Source organism: Lasioglossum baleicum, chromosome 7 (genome assembly GCF_051020765.1).
Source record: "Lasioglossum baleicum chromosome 7, iyLasBale1, whole genome shotgun sequence".
In the NCBI taxonomy this organism is placed as follows: domain Eukaryota; kingdom Metazoa; phylum Arthropoda; class Insecta; order Hymenoptera; family Halictidae; genus Lasioglossum; species Lasioglossum baleicum.
Window position 1 is genome coordinate 16,771,689 of NC_134935.1, and position 25,419 is coordinate 16,797,107.

General features: G+C 44.5%; 1 protein-coding gene across 1 annotated transcript in view; it reads right to left on the reverse strand.

The window, feature by feature from the left end:
* LOC143210469 (MAM domain-containing glycosylphosphatidylinositol anchor protein 1) overlaps positions 1-25,419 on the reverse strand; it is a 531,502-nt gene that overhangs the window by 99,596 nt on the left and 406,487 nt on the right. Inside the window, exon 4 of the mRNA XM_076427361.1 lies at positions 11,081-11,191. Coding sequence (XP_076283476.1) covers positions 11,081-11,191 — 111 coding nt within the window. The remainder of the gene's footprint in view (positions 1-11,080; positions 11,192-25,419) is intronic.

The window sequence follows — 25,419 nt, forward strand, 5'->3', positions numbered from 1 at the left end:
CGGATATCTTTTAACACTAAACCTACCACCGCACGGTGGTCAATTTGGCCGGAAAACGTGGAAAAAAGTCGATTTCTAAATTTTGCGTGTGTCATAAAATTTTTTGTTGTCCGTCATATGTAGTTGAAGATCCGAAGAATGTTGTTTCAATGTTGTTTTTTCCATATCCTGCGGTTCTCATTCAAACAGGACACTCTGTATAACATTGGTATCGGAATAAATCCAAGATTCCTCTTCCTCTAAGCATTGCTTATCGCCAGCAAATAAAGATTGATACTGTTCACTGAATGTCTCGCTTGAAGAACGCACGTAGGACGTATGGAGGCGCGAGAGTTTACACGCGTTATCGCGGCGTGAATTGCAGGTGTGTGTGGCGAAACAACATTTCATATGCGGCAGCCTAATAAATAAGGGTTGGAAGTCGGAGTGAGAGCGTGGGTGTTGGAGCAGCGATCTCTTTAACCGGGGTGTCCCCCCGCGGGAAAGAGCAACGTTTATCGGGAATAAATGGTTCGACGAGGAAAGAGAGAAAGCAAGAGAGAGAAAGAGAGAGAGAGATGAAGGTTGCGGGTTTGGATATATCGTATCGAGTTCCATTCGAAGGAACATTCCGTGGATAGACTCCGTATTATATCACGGATTTACATATCTCCCTCGAATAATACCTCGGCTCCGTGGCTAGATGCATATTTTTATTGGAAAAAGCTGCCGGTTATGGTGATAAAACGGCTCGAATGATATACGGGCATTATAAGAGTCAGGTATGCGCCGGTAATGGGTCAGAAATCATAAAGCGAGAAAAAGCGCGGCACCGGGAGCATAGAGAGAGAGAGAGAGAGAGAGTGAGAGTGGGGTGTGGTGCGGAACGCGCGCGTCTATCGAGCTCTCGGAACGGTGAAATTCCCGGTGAGGGAAAAGGCACCGAGAACAGCAGCCAGCCAGGCCGGGGAACGGTTTACGTCCCTCCTTTCATTGTTATTCACGATGGTGTACGGTGCTGGGAATCGCAATTTAATCAGGACGACGCAACATCGCCGCGACACTTAAAATTGCAAGCCTTGATCTCCGACGGAAGCGCGCCTAGATTAGCTCCGGCCGTCATTGTTATTCACGATGCTCTCGCGATCTAGATTGCGTTTTAACCGTCTCGTTGTTTCCGATTCTCATCCCACCCCTCTGTCTCTCGTTTCCTTTTTCCTGCCACTTCGCTTTACCCACCGTCCACCTCGCTTCTCTCTCTCTCTCTCTCTCTCTTGCTTTTCTTTCTCTCGCTCCATCATCGATCAGAAGGCTTCTGGTCGCGCAATTAGCTCGCGCGCCGTGATACCTTTACTGTCCGTCAACCCTCCGCCTCATAATCGCACGGAATTTTAATAAAACAGATGCGCGTTTAACCCTTATGTCTAGCAAGCTTTGCGAAGAGCAGCAGCTAAATAATATACAGTCAGTCTCGTAATTGATGGCTAGGCAGCAGTTTTACGCATTTATCACAAAAATAGGTGCAATTCGAAACAGTGAGAACATTAGACGAATCTAAAAATACTGTTATATTGTTTTCGACTTATTGAACATACTAGGAAAGAAAATAAATTTTTATTTCATTTCAGCTGGTTGCAAATCAAGTAGAAAATTTTTATTTTGCATAAAGATCGGCTAGGAAAAAACTCTCGTCTGGGATAAATGAAGTACTCCCTCTGTCCCATAATAATAGTAGCAAGTGAATATTTAAACGGGAATTATTGACGAATGCAGCTTTAACTAAGTTAGGTTCTAGCATAAAATTGCGAAGCCTTCAATCAAAATCAATGTTTCATGTCATCTGTCATTTGGTTAACCTAATTATTACGAATTATACACTCAAAATAAAAATCAGGAGTAATATTTTTAATTTATTGTTTAATGTAACCTAGTCTTTTGATAATAAATGTTGCGTTCTATATTTATTTTCTTTTGCTACTAATATTAGTATGGGACAAATTATGTAGTATTATGGGACAGAGGGAGTACTATTTAATTTTTCAGTGACATATTAGGTTGACTTGCGGTAAGAATATAGAGGTCTTGTTGTGTAGGAGATTTTTCACGGGGGCTGGAGAGTGCAGGACGTACGAGGGTAGTTAATTCGTGAGCGAAGCCGTGAGGTCGTTTGCACGAGTGCTTAGGGACGAGAGCGAGGTCGCGTGGCTGCGGAAAGGGAGAAGGGTTAGTCTCTCCTCGGATTTAACTCCCTCTCTCTCTCCCTCACTCTCTCTCTCTGTTTCTGTTCGGTCTGAGTAAGGTCTGGGAATGGCTTCGGTACGCCCCTGGCGTTGACTTTAACTGTCGGACTATATTCGAAGTCCCCTCTCGCTTAAAACGACGACAACACCGACGCTATCTATGCGGCAGGAGGCACTAAAGTGCGGATTTTAATCCGCGGATACCGGACGATATCTTGCAGGATTAAGCGAGGTCCGCAGCTACTCGGCCACATCTAACAAGTTTACCGTCGTCGGTTCGAACTCTGCTTAAGGCAAATACCCCTCGCTAGGGCTTGAGACCCTTGCCAGATTTCCTCCTTCGAGAGTTCTACGACGACCTACCTACAACGCCCTTAGGAAACCTCTTCGTCTACGCCTGTGCTTCTCCTTCGCTTCCTCCTACCTCCATCCTCCTACTCCTCTTTCTACTTGAGCGTCGTCCCTATTCAGGACCTCTTGATTCGGGATCAATCGATCAGCCGAACTTGCACTTCCTACTCAGTACAACGAATAATGATTGCGCGTCGCTAACTATGAACCGCCAGGCGTCGCCGTTTATTTAGAAGCTCGCGAGACTTCGGAGCAGACTCATGACAATTCGCTATTCCACACCCTCGTTTCTTAACCCTTCTGGGGTGCAATAATGACTTCCTTATAAAATTTATTACTAGACTTCGGATTTTTGTATTGTACATATTAGGGCTGTTACTTTTCCGAAGCTTCGAAGATTCGAAATGCACGAAATTTCAGTCTTCGAAACGTATGAAGTTGTCACATTTTTACGTAAACATTCGCAGTCTACACATCAATGAAGAACTTTCTAAATATATAACATGTTTTGAATTTATATTGAAAAATCATCTGCAGTCTACTCACGAACACCGTGTACTTTACCACAGATGTTCGTTCGAGATCCCTATCCGTACATCTGCTAGTCAAAATTAATGAGAACCAAGTACTTGTTTGAATTACCAACGACAAGTTTAATTTATGCAGCGGATGAGACATGTTCCAAGGGATTTCAATTATTATATCCACGGTTTCGATTTTTAAAGGGATTTTAATCCTGAAATTTAATAATAATGGTCTCGTCGGGATCTGTGTCTCGAATACGCAAATTGGAAAACACGTCTTCGTCGTGTTCGCTGTTTCAGTTAATGCGAATCGCGATAGTAGAAAAGAAGAGAAAAGGAGTAGACACAGTCTACATTTTTTATGCAAATTTTCTAAGGAAAATTTGCTACAACTAAGAAATGCTCCTATGTAAGAATAAAATATAAAAACTATTTGTATATGTATTTTCTCTACAAATTCTCTACGAATCCAATTTTCTGCGGATGTTTATGTAATTTTCAATTTTTGTAGAGGAATTTTAAGAATGTGGAATAAAACAGAATTTTATTTCCAGTGGTAGTAGCCTTTGCAGATCTGAAATAAATAAAGATTGTACTAAATTCTGCCGAATTTGATACTGTACCCTTTTTTGAAAATTTTCAGAAGCCATAAATGCATAAACATTCGTAGTCCAATAATAATTTTGTGCATCGATTGCAAGAATCAAGTGTTGCACACAGACACTTATTTCTTCCCTTAAAAATGTTCATAAATTATATAATCGTGTTTAAACAGGGCGTCCCAAAAATTCTGCGCAATTTAACGCGTTCGACAGGAAGCGCCGCGCCTGCCCGATAACCGCGACATTCGGGGGCTGGAGTGGCCAGGCGAGAGCGAGCAGATTTGTGTTTGAGAACAGCGACAGAGGAAATTCGCAATATTTCTAATGGACAAAACGCGTGCATCCCGGAATAGGTCGGCGCCGATACGAGGGCCTGCGCGTCATCTTTGCGCAGTCGTTTTGCCAGACGTGTCTCTCTTTACCTCTCTCTCTCGAATCATTTTTAATATCTCTTATGGTGCCGCGAGTTCCGGTTTCGCGGAGGGGATTGAGAAATAAATATCCCCCTCTTCCTCGGTTCGTTCAGCAGGCCAATATGCCGCGAGAGCAGATTGCGATCCCGCGACATTATGCGTACCCCCCGGGGAAATAGGCAAAGTGCATCGCGCTTGATGACGCAAAAGAGGACGATGAAAATAAAAAGAATGTTGAAGAGGACCGTGCCCTCCTCCCTGCTCTCGCAGAATAATTATTCGAGTAAACTGGCTTACTCGTTCCGGCGGTCACGCCGTTCGGAAATAATCAAATATTCACGCCACTCCGAGCGAACCGAATCTGGAGCGGTCCTTGACCTTTGGACCATGTTTCGCAACCCTTCCTGGCCCACCGCCATCAATAACATTTTCTTCTTCTTCTTCTTCTTCTTCACCCAATTTTATATTGTATCTTTTTACAAGTCGTAGAAAATTTCGTTAAAAAAAATCGTACAACAATTGAAGCGGTGGATGGATGAAGGTGTCAAGTAACAAATTGTTTGTTTTCTGTAAAAGAGTTTCTCGCGAGGTCTGTTGTCCTTTTTGATATAATATATAATTTAATATAATGTTATGGTTAATCTCTAATACAAAAAAATATAATAATTATCTTCATTCATCAAACAAGGACAATATATTTTGTCAAAAACTCTTTTACAGAAAACAAACTTGACACCTTTATCCATCCACCCCTTCATTTATTACTTTGTTGTACAACATTCTGAATGTTTAGAATAGGAAATGCATTTTTGCAACCGCTGTGTATGGAAGCTTGAAGAGAATCGTGCGTGCGCTTTCGATACTTCATCCCTCATGGATATAGAAGAGCTGATAATTGGAAAAAATTTATAAACGAGGAGCGGAAACGAAGTTCAGCATCCCCGCCAGTGAAATCGAGGGAAACTTTCGTTTTCCGAGGGTGGATTGTAAAAAAGGAGTGGAGAGGAACGTCTCGTCGTAGGAAACAATCAAATGTCCCGCGATTTCGAGCGCACGAGCGCGTTCAAGTGCTCGAGCGAGAGTAGGAGAGAGAAAAGAGAAAGGGACCGAGCGCATTTTTATTCTTTCCAACATATTATTTCCGAGCGTTGAATTCGGACCGATTCCAAGTCCGGAGTGAGAACACTTTCTCGACGGGATATCCCGTATGCGGAAGGCGAAAAAAGGAAAAGGGAAAAAGGAAATTTCAGTGGATCCTGGTCCGGTGCACCTTTGGCGAGGGAGCCGTGTGGAGATAGGCGAGCGAACATCTCACCTTTACGCGCGTATACATCCTCTCGGAGGAGGACCCTCGATTCTTTCCGGGCACGAAGTCAAGTAATTGGCAATAAATTTCGTGGCCGGGCTGAGTCGTAAAATTTTCTCGCCGCTATTGCCATAAATTATAGATAACACGGAGCCCCGCGCGGAGGGGCGGAGTTAGGCTTAGTTGTAAATCGCGAATAATAGAGCGATCGAGAGAATGATACGGATGTCCGACAGGGCGGACCGCGCTCCAGAAAACCAGCCTGATCGATTGCGCTCGACTTCTCTGTTTATTAACCTTTCAACGCCTCTGGAAACACCGGAAACCTTCTTCCCTTCACCCAGATTCAATCCTTTTCCTATCACTCATTTGTCGCTAATTAAAATGATTACAACAACGAAATAAAAATCCGCAGTCCAGTCACTAACCCTTCGCGGACATTATTTTTGGCACACTTTTCGATCGTATATTTTTACCACGTTTTTATTAGCTCTCTTTCTTGTTTGTCTGTTCGGTACAAATTTTGCAATTGATTTTAAAACAACTTCCCCATGAGCTAGAGACTTGAAATTTTAAACATAGCAAAGAACTGGATGTGACAATGCAATATTTTAAAAAACATTTTTAAAAAGCCTATGCGTTTAGAAGATATGAACTATTAAATTTAACCGTTACACCTCCCCTGTTGTGTTCCGTATTGTTTAACATTTTCTGCGAGTAGGAACAGCTTGTTTAGAAATTATTTGCGATCACAAAACGGTGTAAGTTAATGTTTTGTACAATAATTTTGAGATGCATTTTAACAGTCTGTAAATGCTATGAATGCACAATAACAATTTCATAGAATAAGTTGCCAGAGACAGAAATAATTCAAGACCCGCGGTAAAACCGACTGGAAGGAAGAGGGCGAGATTTTAGCAATATTGTCCCGAATAATAATAACGAGACGCGTCGGGACGTCGAAGTCGAAGTTGCCGGTTTCCCGACGGAAGAACTCTCGGTAGACGGGGATACGTGGAATTGGGTAAACGGCCGCGACTCCGCGAACTTTTTAACGACGCCGTGTGCGGCGCCGTCGACTTGCGCGAGGGGGTAGTTTCAGTCGGGCAAATACGGGGGCCGGGGATCAACGCGTCGGGCACGAAACTTTTCCTTTTGGTACGGGATCGCTGGTGAATGCTATGCGACGAGATCGAACGGCGGCCGGCTCTTTAGTTCGCCGCGAAATCGCCGCCCGGAAGAGAGACTTCGATCGGAAAATAGAGGCCGAGAAAGAGAGAAAGAGAAAGAGAGATAGCTCCGGAGGAGGGAGCAACGCGGAGTCAGTGGTGTCGCCAGTTATTAGATCAGGCAACTTTTTATCGACGAGCGGGAGGCTAAGTGAAAAGTTCCACGTTCGGGCGGACGCGCGGCGACGCGACGCGAAAGGAAGTCCTTCCTCGAGAGCAGGAAGGGCGGAACAGCGGAAGACTCGATGGGAAGAGGAGCCGGGAGGCGAAGGGACGAAGGGAGAGGGACAGGACGGAGCACGGGGCACTGAGGATCAAGCGTTCTCCCGAGCGAAGCGGCAGAGGAAGCGCCGAACTACCAGGGTTCCGGTGTTTACTTTGGCAACTGGATCTAAATTTCTGTTTATAACTGCGGCAACTTCTTCGTCCGCCTTAAAAGATTATTTCCTACCCTCTGCGCCCCTCTGGCCTCCTCTGGCCCCCAGGTTCCTCCGGCCCTGCGGCCGCCCCTTTTCAACCCTCCGCAGAGTTACTCGCAGACGTCGTTCCCCTGTCGTGTGAATCGATTCCGACGCGGCCACTGTTAACCATCGGACTTCCAAATTCCGACGACAGTTTCATCAGATCGTCTGTGCTCCGACAGACTGTTCCAAAAATGGGCGAAATTAAAATGTACTTGGATTGAAACATTCGGAAAAGATGGGACTAAGAGGTTGGTTACCTAAGACTAAAATCAGATAATTACTACATCTCATCCTAAATAATTTTTGCGAAGGTGAATTGCTACTCGCGCCGGTTTCAGAAGGAGGAATATGCGAATCGCAGGAGCAGAATTATAGTCTTGAGGTTCGTTAACAATAAGAACGAGTCCTCGTTGCGCATCGAATCATTAGCAGAGGGTAGAGGCAACCGAGTGGGAGCTAACGGTCGTACAAGTACACGTACAGAATAAACGAGAACACGAGAGAGGAGCTCGGTCTTGGGTTGTTTGCGCAACAACAGTGTGTCCCGTGGTCTTCGTTTCCCTCTTTAAAGATGATTTACAATTAAATGAAAATTCTAGGCTCTCCTCTCTCGTTCTAGCCGGGTAGAGATCGTTCGCAGCGGTTCCGCGGGCGTATTGTTAAGGATAAGCCGATCTTCTCGATATTCAATTTATACGCCGCAGTGCGTATGATCGATGCGCAGCGTCGATGCAATTCCCATCGAATCTGCATACGGCAATATTCCACGGCTTCGAATTTCGATGTATTCATCGAGCACCGGCATCGACTAGGAGCATTGAATCGTAGTACACACCGGTATTTGTACCATAGTTATCCGGAGCTCGGCCCATAGTTTGGGTCGACGGCGGTTTTCGCGTTTTCAACCGGATCTCGAGACTCGTTTTTCATTGTGCAGATCCGTTTTCCAACCCCCAGAACGAACCGTCCGACACGATTATTCGAAGGCACCGCCGGGAGAGTTCGTTCGAGAACTATTTCTCGCGATGCTCCCAATTACGTTGAATTCGCTAGTTTAGGCGCCTTTAACCTGCCCGCTCACAGCTACTATAACGGTTAGAACCTCTTTGTTGGAAAAACACAATTGCCTAAATAACTCGCTCGCTTTCAACGATAGAAAATCCGATGTTTCGAATTTTTTACCGCTGGAGGCGTCAAGATAGTACGATGGTCAACCCTGTTGTGGTAAATGGAATTTTAAGACGAATACAACGATCTGAAGGCTCTTCAAGGTTAACCGCACCGTCGTGGAACATGAAGAGGGTTTTGAGGAGAGTTTTTCGAGCTGTCTTTTCGGTGTTCGTAAATTTGTTTTCCCCCGGATCCGGTCTGGCGATTTTTCCGACGCGAAGAGATTTGCAAATCGGCGAAATAACGGGAAATTTTCCGCAGGGGTAGGGCCAACGCCCCGGTACTTTCGGTACTTTCGTATATTCGATGATTTATCGGGCACCCTGTGCGAGTTCCGACCGCGCACGTTCCGGATCCCCGAGAGCTCGCGGCACTTCGTCGAAGATTTGCAATTCAATCGAAAGCCGAACCTCGGAAACGCTCGTCGCCAATGTGAAATTACACCAGCGCGCATACTTCACCGATTAAATGTTAATTCACGACCGGCGACTTTTGCCACTCCTCTCTCCCCCTTTTTTCCTCACCACCTTTTCCCCCGCAGAGCATTTTTATCGGGCTTCCCCGGCCCTCGGCAAGATCGTTCGCGCGCGCGAGAGTCTCGCTCGGTGTGTTTATATCCGTGTATTCGCGTATCTGTACGCCGCGCGTGTCCGTGCATCGACGGGCGGAGAGGTTATTTACGCGAGAAAAATGATTTCGAGCCGCGCGATACCAGATCCGCTTATTCAAACGAGAAACGACGAATTCCATTCTCTGCCCTTTGAGCCTCGTAAAAAATTCGCGGACCCCGCGTTTTATTGCGAGAGGCCGCTGCTCGCAATATTTATATGGACGCTTTGTTTGCTCCGTCAGGAATTCGATATCGACCACGGCGTTTTGCGCTTCTCGCGATTCCCCCCCACTCCGAAACAAACTCCCTTTCTCTTTCTCGCTTGCTCGGTAAGAAACGTTGTCGCGCGACACAACGCTCGCTGGAAGCTACAGGATGCACCAGGACTCGTGGACGCAACTAAAAGCAAATGACTTGTATATGTATATTTATATGCGTACACGAAAATCAAGATAAAATCGTTATTCATATGTTACTCTGGGGTTGTGGGCGTCACTTTATCCGTAACAGTGCTAACGCACATGTTACGGGACAATTGCATTTGAATTAAAACAATACACTTTACACATGTGTGTGTACACAAAAATCAAGTTAAAATCGTCGTCCATAATAAATATAAAAATGTACGAAAATATACAGGCGAGGAGCATGATCCACGTGTTATGGCGCAGCCTGTACGGTATCGGCATGTCCGTAAGGAGTAGGGTGTGAGGGTTAGCCTGGCCGGACAGTCTAATCTTCATAAAGTGGAAGAGAATCGCGGGGAAACGGGCACGATGGCCGGTGGTATGAAACTCGAAAACGAAAACCGGGGATTCTTTCTAACGATCTCTCGCTCGGTTTCCGGCGGGCGAGATTTATTGCGCGCGTCGGGTCGCACGAACAGCGCAATAAAAACGGCGGGCCGAGGCTGGAGGAGAGAATCGCGTTCGGGGTCGGGCCGGCATTAAAAGCGAGCGTCCCTGCTTCGACGTTCATTTAAATTCGCCGGGCCCGCTTCAAGCCTGGAAAACTAAAGCGTACAGGCACAGGCAGCGTTAATTATACGGGAGGCGCGCTAATATTCTGCTGCCCCACCCTCTCTCTTTCTCTCTGCGCACCAAACGATAAATATTTCTCGGCGTCCTCGACGACGCTCCGTCAACACCGATTAACCGTAATTAGGTGGCAGTCACCGGCTGCGACGGACCTCAGGAGAATCCTGAGGAGCCGATCTATCCGAGATCCGATACAAATAATCTTAATGTGATTTCCTTAACCTTTCCAATAAAAAAGAGGGAAATATTCAATGTCTTCTGCAAGACGAAAATTTTATACCTAATGCCATTTTTACCACGCTTATATTAGCTTGCCGAGTTGTCGTTGTTGTTGTTGCATGCGTTAAATCTTGTAATCGAATTTTAAACCACTTCCCGATGAGCTAGAAACATGAAACTTTAAACATAGCTGAGAACTGGATGACAATGCAATATTAAAATACAAATTTTTTAAAAACTGTGCGTGCAGAAGAAAATTTTTTAATATTAACCGTTACACCTCGTCGCGCGATAGCGCTCCACGCTTTTATTCATAGTCACTAATGTCTAAAAACATTATTTTCTCCTTTTTAGTGCATTTTAATATAAGCGTGGTTTCTAAAAACTATTTTTCATATATTTAAAAAAAAAATTATTTTGTTGAGCTTTGAACGAAAGATGCAAACTTTACAGTTTGTTCCTCATTTCGGATTCATTGAGAACAAACAGCGTATAAATTCCTAAACAATGTAATCATTCTTTAATAGAATAGAGTTCGCCACGCCAGCTCTGATAAGACACACAATTTCGCTGTTGGCGCAGACTAGTTGATTTCCACGCGTTTGAAAAATGACTGGCAGCCGCAAACGCGCAGTTTAACGATGGAACAGGTGTTCAAGGGTCGGTTAGATTCCCGGAGATAGACGGTTGATTTCTTTAATCGAATAGTTTTTGCAAGAACGCCGCTAATAGTTCCCCCGTTGAAGTGGTTGATATTCTCGTGTTTGAAAAATGAAGTGCTACAAACGTATATATAGCGATCGAATAAGGGCGGTGCGAGGGTTGGTTAGGTTGCTCGTTAGCCGTCCAGTGCAGCTCGAGTAATAGCAATATGTAGGAACCGCCGCAAGGTGCAAGAATAATCGTTCTGTGAGGAACAGGAGAAGAGGAACTCACCCCCGGTGACGCGGCAGGTCAGGGACGGTGTGTCGCCTTCCTCGTAAGGTCCAGCCGTCCCGTTCACTATCCTCCCCCATTGATCTAGAATGGTCGGCTGTTCCGGCGGCACTGTAACAGAGAAGAAAATCCTTGTCAGAACTGGCAAAGCCGGTAGCATCGTTGCTATACAACGGTCTAACTCGATCGAACATCGCCCGAAGTATCTGGGCTCCCGTGGCGGCCGCCTGCTACACGGAACCGATCCGATCGGATCGAGTTCGGTAAGTACTCGATCGAATCCGAGTCGATTTCAATATTCGAGTTTAGCGTCTGCGGTATCGGACAGACAGAAACAAAAACTGTGCACACGATCAGGCTGTTTTACACCGGGATATCCATTGTTTCACGAAAAAATGTCGGAACAAAAGCTGCGTGGTGTTATTGTGTCTACCAAACTGTATAAAAAAATGTTTCTAAATGCGTTTTGTTTTTTAGATAACTGTGCACACACAGGTTCTTGTTCACACGGAATAAGATCACCTACAAATCTGTTCTATTCATTGTTTCGTGAAAGAAAGGTCAAACGAAAACTGTATAATATTAGTGTGTCTACCAAACTGTAAAAAGACTTTTTTAAGAAATTCTTTTAATAAAAATTCTTTTAAACCCAGTGTTAAATAAAGAGAAATATCGCAATGTAAACATTTCTAGCGATAGTTGCCATTCGAGCGCAAAGCATGAAAATGGAACGTTCTGTTTGTTCTTCGATATTTTACCCCCTGGCTCGACGATATTAAATGGAGGATGTAGGTTCGAATAGGAAAAAAGGGAAGGAAGGAAGCAAGCAAGGAAGGAAGACAGCGGGCAAGATAAATAATCTTGCGCAAAAATGTGGCGATACCGTTCCCGCAAGCCGAGACCGGAATAATAAACGAATTTTTTCGTGACATGTAATTTCGTTTGCGAATGCCATCTCGACGCGCGATCTGCTCTGCCTGCGGGGACCGAGCCAGAATCTCGATAACTGCTACCAATCTGCTCGACTCTCGGCTTTAGGTCACTGGGTCGGCCGTCTACAATTATTTAGCCCGACTTTAGCCGCATCGATTCTTCCCCCGTCGATTTCTCAACGACTCCAAGAAAGGGAATGCCCCCCTCTCAACGCTTAATTTATCGGTGGCTGTTTCGCTTCTCAGTTTTCAAAGATGCTGTTTCCACCATGTGCGATCTTAGGCCTACTTTCAGCCACAAACTGTTTCTGAAGGATTCAGGGATGTTGCCTACCCATTGTCCTGACTTTAGAGAGTATTAAAAGATTAATTCCTAGCAGACTATAGATCTTTATGCAAAATAAAAAATGTTTGCATCGTTTGCAAGGAGCAGGAAATAATTTTAGGAAATCGTTGCTGACGTATCGGTGGACTGAAATGTTTTTTATCTTTTTAATCGACTTTGAAAAAAGAAGGTTACTCAATTCGAGTTTTGTGTAACTTTTTTTCGCTTTTTTTCTATGTATGTTCACCGATTACGCCGAGATTGATGGACCAATCGGAACGAAACCTTTTGCATTTTGTAGGGTATGTCTCCCGAGTTGTCCCTGGAAAACAAATTTTGCATTTTTTCATTCTTTGTGGTTTTTATTGCAAATAATCAATAAGACTGAAAACCCATTCTACGCTGTTCTACAAATTCTGCTCGTTAAACTAAAAAGTGTGAAATAAAAAAAATTAAACCGACTTCGAAAAACCCACTGAAAAATGCACTAAAAAGTATGAAATAATTTCCATTTAATTGATGTGAATACACACCAACTTAAATACAATAGAATCTTTTCGGAGGCGGCTGATTTCATTGGAATATGGTGAACTTGGAAATCAGTAGGTGGGAAGAGAAGATACATTAATATATGAAAGCATGTAGAATAACTCAAGGATTTTCGTAATTTCCGGTGTCGAAAATTTTCCATTTTGCGCCGCCTCCGAAAAGATTGTATTGTACTTAAGTTCGTGTGTATCCACATAAATTAAATGGTAATTATTTCATGCTTCTTAGTGGGTTTTTTCGAAGTCGGTTTAATTACTGTTTCATATTTCACCTAGTCATTTTTATCACAAGCTGAATAACGTTCTTCAATGTCTAGAACATTTCTAAATTGCACGAAGATCCGCGGATCCAGTTAACAGTCGCATCGAGATATTCGGAGTTTGTGTAAAGGAGCAGAGACGCAGCCGGGCCGATCATTTCAATTTTTATTGAAAGGGTTTAATACCGAGGAAGACGATGTTCCCGATGGTGCGTTTCATCGTTGCATACGCCATCGATAAATCGACGTTGCGACGCGACGGTCGTCATTGTCCGTGGCGGTTAAGACGACGTTCCCGAGCCGTTCGAAGATAAATCGATTCCCGAACAATTACCACCCCCGTAATACAGAAACGCTACGGCAACAGAAGTCATGCTGCTCTGCCACCGGGATCTACCATCGTCTCTCTCTCTTCTTTCTTGCGCAGCATCGCTGCTATCCTCTTTCTCGTTCGTGTCGCCTATCCGCCCGTGACTTATCATCCTTTTTTTACTGTCTGCGGCAATCTTGGATTATCCTCCAGCACGACGGTTTCTCCGAAGGAATGAGCCCCACCTTGCCGCGTCCCGTCGCGCCGTCGTGAAAAGGACTCTCGGAGACGCACTCGAATTTTGTCTCGCAGACGCTCCTCGCCACGGGGAAACCGTCAGATGGCTAATTATACTGGGTGTCCTCGCCTAACTCGAGCACCTTCACCATCCAGCTTATTCTTAGCTACAGAAACGCCACAGTAAAATACCCTGCTTCCAACAATTAACGAAACACTGAATATAGCAATCGCAGTTACATAATGTGCATTAAAATGCTATAATATCCTTAAGAAAATCTCCAAAAACTTTTTTTTCTACCCTTAACAATTTGCTCATAATTGTGAAGAAAATATATGAAATGTAGGAAGTGTGTTCGAGTATTTTCGTTGTTTCTCGATCTTAATATTTTAATTAGCAACCGTGAAAAGGAATGATAAAGTTAAGGGTGTTTACCCTCGTATTATCCTTGAATGAGGGATTAACGAGTTTTTTGGGGATTATCTTTCAGCCTGAAAGCATTGTTTGTGGTGCCTCAAAGGGGACACTCGAGTGTGAAGGGTGGAAGAGAGTCTAGTTGTGTTCTGAATGAAACGAGAAAGAATTTGTTAAACGTTGATCATACACAACCAAGCATCGAACGACCGAACGAACAATAAGGTTTGTTCGAAATTTTTCGAGAATTCAGTAGCCTGAACAATACATTAAAAAGCAACAGCGAGCTCCCGTGCAGAGCCAATTAGCCGTAACTTTGCAGCGGCGAGCAATCAACATTCGACACCGTAGAACGCTCGAGCGTCCGCGCGGATGATTATTTAAATTCGCGAATTTCCATTTCTATAATCGTAATTGTAAGAACAGTAATAACAATGAAACTTTATTGTTCCCTCTGCTGGTTACCATTTTCCTCCGAGCTGTATATGTTTGTGCGTTTCCTACTTTATTGTTACGTATTAATTCTTAATTACTTATTCTTTCGAACCCGTGCGCGCTGTTCGCGTATTTTGTTTTCCTACACACTCGACCACTGCAAAGCGTCCTACGACTCCCACAGGTGCTTTCGTTCCACCTTTAATCGTGATTACAATATGAAACACAATGCTTTGCGGTATGGATTTGATACATGCATACACGTCGTGTAATTTGACGTTATAACGCGCCATTGTGATTCATGCAGAATGGTCTCGCATGGTTTTCATAGGAAAGTGCCGTTAACGATGAAACGAGACTCCGAGAAATGAAAATAAAATTGGTGCCTTGGAATTCTATGCTGCGTGTACGAAATAGGGAATATAAACGACGGGTTCGATGTTCAGATTGCGAAAGTTTCGTTTCATCTGAAAGTCACGGAAGCGAACTGCGGATTTTATGCAGTTGCAACTGGGCTCAGATCTTTATGCAGTGCCGCCTACCTTCCCCTTCTCCGCCGCGGTCCGGTACAGGCAGAGAGAGGGTAACTCTTCCCCTCATCTGGCGACACTGTCTTCACGCAAAACAAACATAATAAATTAAAATTTAAATAATGAGAGAGAAGAGAAGAAAGAGAAATTTGTGTTTCTTACATTTGATCTCGAGCATTTTCGTTGTCGCGGAAAAATCCGCAGTTCGTTTTCGCATTTTCCGGTGAAATTTCAAGAAGACAGAGCACAGAGGAAGCAGAGGGGCGAATGTTCGCGGAAAATCTTTTTCTCTCGCTCCGACAATAATGTCGGCATGGTACGCAACAGAGTTACAATGGCAAGGCTCGCGAAATGTACGGAACGCAAAGTTGTGCGATACATCTTTATTCTATATTCCAAGCGCGCCAAATATTTATAGTACACTCGCTGCACGCTGTCCAAGCCGCCGCATATAGGCATAAAATGTGGTCTTGGAGACCCTTTCGACACGAGTGCGGAGTAACGGAGCGCAGGTGGAACGAGGCCTTACCTTCTAGCACCCTGTTATGTACCCTTTTTTAATGTCGAACCGTCCGTTAATTCAGCGAAAACTTATCATCGTTATTAACCGCAAACGAGCTCCGACCATTTTCGTATTCTCCACTTTTTCTTTTTTAATCGATCTGGTTCATGCAATAATCCTCGCATCACACGGCTTATGAATTATTCAGTGAACATTTTTTCTGTGTATGCTTAAAACATCCATGAATAGATACAGAGTTATACAAGGTGTCCCAAAAATGTTGTTCCCTTGAAAAGGGAGGTTACTAGACTGCGAATCTGTATGCAAAATAAAAATGTTCTGCATTTATTGTGGGAAGCAGGAATAAAAGTTGATTTCATCCCTTAATGAACTCGATACATTAAAAACAACATTACAGTATTCTTGAATTTTTCCAATCGTTTGCTGAGTTTTATATTTTACCCAACCAATTTCTATATGTATACATAAATGCATAAAGATCCGCTCAGTAATTTTTACTAAGTTAAATAAATAAATTTTTACCAAGTTATTAAGTTCAATAGTTACTAAGTCCACTATTAAAGTATTGTTTCCCTTACGAAAAAGTTCTCCCCGCGTGAAAAAATCTCCGGGAAATGATTTGTCGCATGTTGAAAAAAATTTTTTTCCGCGCGTGGTATTGGAAAAATCACAATTGTCTTGAAATTGTGCAAGTTTAACGAATTCTTTCAAGGTTAAAAAACGTTCGTACCATGATCTCCATAATTATCCCATATTCTGCAAAGTTTCAGCTTTCATTTTTAAAAAATGTCATCGCTCTATCTCATTTCTATCGGAAGTTGTTTGATTTTGACACAGATTTCGTCAGTTTCTCGCCCACTGTGCGGCGCTCCGATTGGTACGCGTTTTTCGTGAATAATTCCTTAACAAAGCCGCGGAGAACATCATCGCAAAGGAAAAAGTTACTTCGCATGATCTCGAGAACCACCTGCTTCAAGATTTTCCGGGATTTTTAAGACACTCTGTAGGGGGCGAGCGTTTAGCATCGAATGGGAAGAATTGGTAGGGAATTCGGCGACGCGAGGGCAATCTTTCGCCAGGTCGCGATTCTTTTGGCCGTGGCGGGATCGATAAGTCAAACCGGCGGACGTTTTAATTATGGCGAGGCCGGATATTGCAAGGCACACGGAAACGAAGGTAACACGCTACAGATTCCCGTTAATTTCAGGCCGGTGCGCGGTGCCTGCGGTGTGAGGTGCCGCCGCGCTGGTTCTCCACGGTTGTTCCTCCGCGAACGAAATCGAATCGGGCGGACTCCTTCGGTGTTTTTATCGGCCGCAGAGATTTGAATTATGATCGGTGGACGGTCGCGCCCCGGCGCGGTATCGGTGGCCGATTAATCTTCGATTATCGCGCCGGATTTGGTCATTAAGGGACGGGCGCAGGCAGCCCGAAAGAATCGTAAAATATGATCGGCTTTTTCTCGGGGAACTGCCGCGACGGGAACCCGCTTTGACGGCGCGGAGCGGAGCGGTGGCGCCTCCTCTTCCTCGCTTCCGTTCGCCCCGGGAAAAATGGTAACTCCGACACGGAAATAATTAATGTTCCGCGAAGATAGGAGAAGCTCCGTGAAAATTTGATTCCACCTTTTTCCTTCGTGCCGTACCGTCTCCTCCTCTTTCCTCCTCTTATCCTCTGAGGAAAGAAAAGAAAGAAGATATATATATATAATATATATGTATATAGTTAGAGAAGAGACGAGGCGCCAACAATTTTTTCCCAGGCCTCCGCGGAGGGGCCGCTGAGATCGATCGATCACGGTTTAATTACTGTGGCGTGCCTTCGTTTAAAAGTTAGGCCAACTCCGCGGAACGACCGGCGCGCCGCGCACAGAGCCTAAGTGGTCTAATTCTCGGCCACAAAATGGCTGTCCTCCGGCTCCCCGGTAGCTCATTAATCGAGCCCGTACCAGAACCACGGATCTCCGCGCGCAGCTCTTTATCTGCTCGCGATCGTGGGAAAACGAGTTCGCGTTACCCACCGACGCCGACGCCGACGCTAACATAGACGCCGACACCGACGATGGATTCTGTTGGCGATCGATCAGCTCGCTACCTCACCTTCGCGTTGCATTCTTTCCGCGTTCCCACCAAGATCCAAACGAACGCTTCAAACCGTAACTTGCAATTTGAACCACACAGCTCGGCCATACCGTCGATCATCGAATTGTTAGAGACGCTTGTGTAAATTAATGCTAATGACTAGACTGCGAATCTTTATGCGAAATAAAAATTTCTTACCTAAATTGCAACAAACAAGAGTGAAATTGAAGTTTGTTTTTCCCTATTATGTTTAGTAGGTTGAGAATGATATAATAGTACGTTTAAATGGTTCTATTATAATATTTTTGCTAATTTAAATTACACCTACTGATTTTCGTCATAAATCTCTTTCGATTGAAACGATTAACTTAAACATGACAATCAAGTTGCATTTAGATATTTATTAGTAAAATTGTCAGAAAATTGTGGAACATAACATCCGACGTAATTCAGCACGATTTTGATTTATTTCGATCAGTGTCGCCTCTGTATCTTCAACAATCTGAAAGGTCCTCATCGAGATCCTCAATCCGAAACTGAATCTTCTGGCGTCTCGAACCCTAATATCCAAGATCATCCTCAAGATTCTCATCAAGGTACTCAATTGAAATTGAATCTTCTGATGTCCCAAACCCTAATTTCTTCGATCACGATGTACACGAACTTGCGTACGCATTTTCTATGAACTTTTATATCTGCTACAATTCGAAGGGATTTTATCCAGCGAAGGTTTTACCAAGATTCTCATCAAGGTCCTCGATTGAAATGGAATCTTTTGGTGTGTTCAGCCCCAATATCCTCGGTCCTCGATCAATTTCACTTGTAAATATATCTCGTAGGATCCGAAGGTGCTCGATCCAGCGAAATCTTTCTATTTCGCAGACGTCCAGAGCCCGCGTCATCGTCCCGACGCGAGGCGAAGCAAGTCAAAGCGAGTTGCGAGGCGTCGCGACGCACGTTTCTCCTTCGCAGGAGCGTTATCCGACGCCATACGTCGTCCGGATAACGCGCAGGGGTGCGAGGGTCGGCAAGAATAATGCGGCCGTTTTCCAGAAGTCGTCGACGAGAGGGGTGAGCTGTAGGAGGAGGAGGGCGAAATGGATTCTCGCGAGTTTCCATGGGATGGGATATGGTGTTACGGGGCGAGAAGGGGGTCCATGCCGGAGGGGGAGGGTACCACGGGCCAGGGGAAAACGGCTCGGGATACGAAACGACGGGCGAAAAAGTGGCCGCGATTCGTATAAAGTGATTTTAAGTGAGAGTCAGCTCGCCCCGTTTCTCTCACCGGCAGAAAGTTCGCCCCGGCTGAGATATGGCTGCAAATATTAAAATCTGTTGGCCGGTCGTCAAGCTTTCCAACCTGGGCCGTGTTCGCCCGGCGAATCAGTGGTTGCCATTTCTCTTCGCGGCCGACTGTTTAACGATTCTGGAACCCCGTCCTTTTTACGCCCGGCTATCCCCTCGCTATCCCGACAGGATGCGGATTTTCATGGTTCATTTCGACGATGACGCGAGCCACCCCTCTACCCCTCTGTCTGGAACCGGCCATTTCTCTCGCAGGGCCTTAATCCGAGCGATTCTTGGACTGTAAGAGAATTTATGCGGACGAGATCAACAGACATAATTGAATTTCGTCCGAAAAATTTGGTGGTTATTATACGGTTTTAAAAGGAACGTGTTCTGACCATTAATAGTATGCTGAGTAGACTGCGGATCTTTATGCAAAAATTTGTACCGAACAAATAGACAAACAGACAAGAAAGCGAACTAATAAAAACGTGGTAAAATAAAAAATGTTTGCATTGATTGCAAGACACACAGGAGCGAAATAAAAATTTCTCTTTCTTTTAATTATCTGATTAAGCTGAAGCCAACACGCCGACGTCTTTAAATTTCTTTAATATGTCCACAGCTTTATGTCCATTTTTCTAATAAATGCATAAAATCCGCAGTCTAATGATGAGTAACAAAAGTAATAGAATGAATCAAGCCAAATCGTATTATTCAACATACAGTGTCGTTCATGTTGGTTTTACACTAGGACCCAGCGTCCATTCAAAAAGACAATGGAATTTGTGGAAGAGGTTTTTGAATAATTAAAGCATTGGTATATAACGGCGCTCCGCTTGTTCTTTAATTTGATTACACGGAGCGGTTCTATTCGAGTGCCACTGCTGAATGAAGATTGATGAATACCGTTGATGGATGTTTTAATAGTAACTAGATTATAGAAACAAAATCGTGTTACTGCTAGGAGGAACATGTAAATTAATTCTGCAGCGAGATCTCCATTAGGAATCCATTACTTGCGACAACCCCTTACGAATTGCAACAAATCTGTGCCGGAAACTTCCTGTTTTCGGACTTCATCTATTTTTTTACACATTGTGACTGACATTCGCTGAATTATCATTTGGACTGAATTAATACATTTAGTAGGAGAATTTGTTTCCTCATTACTTCGTTATATAATCCAGACTTGAAATCAGCGTGAAAAAATCTACGGGAAATGATGTGTCGCACGTTAAAAAAAATTGTTTTCCGCGCGTGGTATTGGAAAAACCACAATTTTTTTGAAATTGTGCAAGTTCAACGAATTCTTTCAAGGTTAAAAAACGTTCGTACCACAATCTCCATAATTATCCAATATTCTGCAAAGTTTTAGCTTTTATTTGAAAAAAATGTCATCGCTCTATCTCATTTCTATCGAAAGTTCTTTGATTTTGACACAGATTTCGTCGGTTTGGCCCATAGTGCGTCGCGCCGGTTCACCGTTGAAAATAATGGAATAAATTCATTTGTTTGTAGCGGCGTTGTAATCTGACTGAAGGGGGAAGCTCGTAATTTCGCGATACAAGCCGGCGAGATTTGAAAGTTATAATTTCGAATTTCGCGGAGGATTTCGCCGGCGGAATGGAGACTCGAGGAACAGAGGGAAGTTGCCGGTTTCGGAGCCAGGGTAACGAACTGAAAGCCACTGTGGAAGAAAGTTGGCGGACACGCGCGACAATGTCGGCCGCCCCTTGGGGTGTGGGTGGCCGACGCGAAGGACCCGGAGGAAGAATGGCCAAGCAGTTTTCCCAGTAAGAAACTTGTTAGGTCAGACGTATTAGCAGAATCGAAGATATATTGCGCGAGCCGTGGAAGTGCTGCAATCGCGAACTGCTGCGAAACGGGTCGCGATCGTAATACTCGTTTCGAGCGACTCGACGCGAAGCTCGGTGCTCTAATACTTCCAAGAAATTATGACGGCATATTTGTTACAGCCGAGTCACGATTTTCCTTGTTGCCGCGTGACGAAATTTCCTCGCATTTAACTTCGACTCGATCAATCCCGAAAACTAGACTGTTGGCTGGAGAGCTCTCTCTTTCTCTCTCTTCACTTTCCGAATCTTTTAATCAAGATTAAAGCAATTACGAATTCCGCGGCGCAGGAGAAACGCTCGAACTTAAATTTCAATGCTCCCGGGAATTTCAATCGGAACGTCCTTGGTCTCTTGGACGAGAACGCATTCGAAGTTCGCGGAAAGTGCACTTTGAACTTCTTATTCGAAGGTATTCGTGCTTGGGAACATTCACGGACATCCGGAGAGACTTTCAGTAGAGAATCCTGTCGACGTTCAACATTGTCAATCCTGTTCTTCCTGGAGGACTCTCTATTTCGCTCGAAAAACCTCGTAAATAACCGGAAGCGATTCTACTTTTTTTCTCGGGAGCATCGTTTAGCCGAGGAAACATGCTGCAGAAGCGTACCGACATTATGAAATCGTGCTGGAAAATCGGTCGAGCTTCTGCAACCAGATTCAATTACCCGGAAATTGTTCTACGAGAAAATGTTTCAAACATTTACTTGGTACCAGAGTCGGGCAAAAATTTAATCGACGATTGACGAATAAATTTCTGCTTCAATCGTTAATCGCAACTAACAATTGACTGTGTTGGATGGATAAAGACGTCACGTTTGTTTACTGTAAAAGAGTTTTTAACAAAACATGTTGTCCGTTTTTGATGAATGAAGATAATTATTATCTTCTTTTGTATTACTTAGTATCATTCATCAAAAAAGAACAATTGTGAAGCTACCAGAGAGATGGCAAAAGATCAACGAACAAAATGGAAAATATTCCATTGATTAAAGTTCATTGTTTGGATAAAAAAATTAGGTTCAATTTCAGCCCTTTGGTACATTAGCACAAGAATAAATATTTAATATTCAACTGCATATATATGGGTGTCGCGGAGGCAGAGAGTAGGTTTCAGGTCTCGCACAAGGTCAGCAAAAACGAGGACACCAGTGTGAAAAGTCCCGACAGAAGTTCCGCATCCGGCCGAGTAATCTGTGATCGATACTGTCGCTCGCGTAACCGATTAAAAGTGTTCTGTGTTGATTCGTTGACGGCGTCCGAGCGTGAGCGAGACAGTAAGAGAGAGTGAGAAAGAGAGGGGGGAGCTTAGGATTTATGGAATACACTTCCGCGCATAATGATTACCGTTCACCGCGCGGCGAACAATTCTTTATTTGCATTTTTATTGTTCGGCCCGCGTATTTGGAAACAGGACCGACGACCGGACAAATGCACCGCTAAATAAACGCTCTAATAAATTCAGCCGGGGGTGGCCGGCCGCGTATCCGGGCCGCATCGACGCGTCCCGACGCCCACGCAAACATTATCCTAGCCTCAGTTTTCTACGAAAAGTCGCCGAACCGACACATCGCTGTACTTTTACATTTTTCGGAGCGGACTCGGAGTAAAACATACTTGAATCACCCTTCATTCGCTAATAAGTCCGTACGTTCGCTTCCTGTGGTTTATCATCGCGATATGTGCTGTTTAAGGGGGTAGACACTTTTTTCCAGGATTGCAAGGGTGCGAAATGTAGGCTGGAAATAATGCACTTTGATACAATGCGGGATCATGTGGAACTCGAAAGATATCCTTCACCAAAGATTGACAACTTTGAAGATTCTCTCTCGTTTATCGAGCATTGTTATCTCAATCTCTCTTTTCTCAGTGGTATTCTGCTTCACAAATTATATATCGTGAAATATATATAAATAGAAAGATTGACCTATTCGGAGTGATTTGTTCTGTAAGTTTCTCATTGCATTGGAATTCAGCTGAGTAGATTGATCTGCGTTTGAATTGAAATATTTGGTTAGTATTTTTAAATTATTAAGTTTTTTCTTTGTTTTCTAGTTCGTGTTTTTTTCCTTATTTAATGTTTAGCAATTTTACATCTGTAACAGGTAAAAACATGCTTTTAAAAAACACTGAGCTATTTTCATAGCAACATGCTGCCGAATAATGCAAATTACGCCTCCTAAACGAAAAATAGGACTTGAATCTAGCGTTTTTGACTAGTGAAAAACCCCATCTTTGCATTATCGAGAAATGAGAACACGAATCCCGCAACCTTGCATCCTGGAAACGAGTCTACCGCCTTAATGGCTGATTGAAACCGTGTATAACGCTGAAAGTCGTGTAGAATCGATAGAGAAAAAGTTTCCTCTTAGCGGTGTTAAGCCGTCGCCGAACCAACACACCGCATTACTTTCAAATTTTTCGGATCCGACTCATCGAACCAACACATCAACCTTTCACTGGCTGTGTTCGTCGGGAAGAGCTGTCGTCAGTACACAAAGCGATCTTCTTTTAATCACAAGAGACGGTCGAATAAGAGCGACTGATCTCGCCGCGGTGGTAGAACCACAGAAGACAAAGGTTAAGGTCCGGGTTAGGATGGTCGGTGGCCCGTTCACCGGAAAATCCTCGCGCGCTTGAAAACGTCGCCGGTAGCATCGCCGGCATACGAAGTGGCGTTCGGTAAACATGCCGCTTGGCTTTTCAACTCGCCGGGGCTTGAAGCTTGCGAGGCTTATTCAAATCGTCCGGGCAAGGGTGAGCGTCGGCTAGAAACCAACTAGTCCAGTCCGGGGACCAGTCGAGAGCCGAGCGATGCCAGAGAAGACTCTCTTTTTTCCTGGATCGTGCCTCCAATCTTCTCTCGACTTCTTCAGAAAAGAGAGAGAGAGAGAGAGAGAGAGAGAGAGAGAGAGAGAGAAAAAAAAGGAAAGGAGAGATCTGGTGGGAGCCGCGAGCCGACACGGAGGCGATTACTATTATCCGTGCCCGAAATAACACTCGTCACTATTTCACCCAGGATCGCAGGTTCAGAGACACGCGGAGCGTTCCTCTTTGGCGCGTTAGCGTGGGAAGAGAGGAACGAGGAGAGAGTGTGCGAGTAAAAGAGAGAGAGAGACGATTAGCACCGGGAGAAGTCGTTCGAAGCGATCGTTTCTATTCAGTGGGTTCTCCATCGCGGTGCAACGGGCGCTTTCGGAGCGATGCAATGGCGTGCAAGCTTGCGCCCGCTCCGTTCGGCGCGCCGACACGCAGCGATATAACGTTAAACTCGGCTCGAAGCGTTATAATATATTAGCTAGCTCGATTCCTCGCTCGTCGGCATTACCATACGTAGCGGCGGATTCGCGTGATGGAAGTCTTCGCGCGTCAATTGCCAAGGCCCTATTGAGAGAAATACCGCGCGGCGCTCGACTCAAACTCGACTCGACTAGATTTGAATCGACTCGACTCGACTCGTCTAGACTCGGACTTGTGTGCGAGGCGTGTGCGCGTTCACGCTGGAAAGCGACTATTAAGTCAGACAACTGGGAAGCGTGTTAAATTTCAAGGGAATGGTTCCCCAATAGTAATAGCCGAGTGGTGTCAGACGAGCAGAAACATTATCGTAAGTGGTGAGAGAGACTCGGCATGGTCGGACAGCCCAGCTTTAAGACCCGACCGAGTAGAAATTGGAGTAGACTACCCCCCTCTCTCTGCCGTGTTACTCTCACCTCTTCAATTTCTCCCTTTCTCTCTCTCTGACTCTCTATCTAGGTTCTACCCTCTTCATCGACACGCAGACCCCCAGCTATCTCTCTTTATCTCCACCGGTCGCTGTTTCTCCGGCGAGCAAGACCTTCGCTCCATTGATCTCTCCGGCTTTGATCAGCACCGTAAACGGCTCGCCTTTCCCCCGGCCGTTTTTTTAAATATTTAAGAATCCGGCCGGATTAAATGGGCGTCTCGCATCCACCACGCTCCAATTAACACTCCCACGCGATGTCTTTTTCGTTACGGAAACCGGTCGAACTGCTGAGCGCCCTCGTTCCAGCCCTCGAACCTGGTCAAGATTATTCGCAGATATGGAACTGCCGCGGCGGGAATAGTAAAAGTGACCCATTTCGAATTTTCTGCCTGACGATCGTTGAAACTGGGAAGTTTCGTCTCTGGAAAAAAATGTTTCTTGCAAAATTGACGAGCTGCAAGAAAATAATAAGTAACTGTGTATTAATGTCATTTATTCAGCAACGATCATAGCTCGTAATTTTTATAAAATCTCCGTGCTCCCTTTAATTTTCCTCTGGGAATATACGCGAGAGAGCTGAATGCTGTTACGATTCGTAGGAGGCAAAGTAGTTCAAAAAGTAATCACCGAGCTCTGAAATGTTAATATTTTTGTGCTTTGGCATTCCCAATTAAATTACTGCAATTCCACAGAACTTTTAGAGTAGTTGCTCTAGAATCTTTCCGTGGTCATTCCAAGCGTAATTTTGGAAACGATGAGAAGAAACAGTCGGCTTCAGTCCGTATTGAGCTGCGATTTCCCTCTTATATAGAGATCCCATAATATCTCAAAAGTAATTAGCTTGATGGTTGTCAATGAGCTGTCAAATAAAGC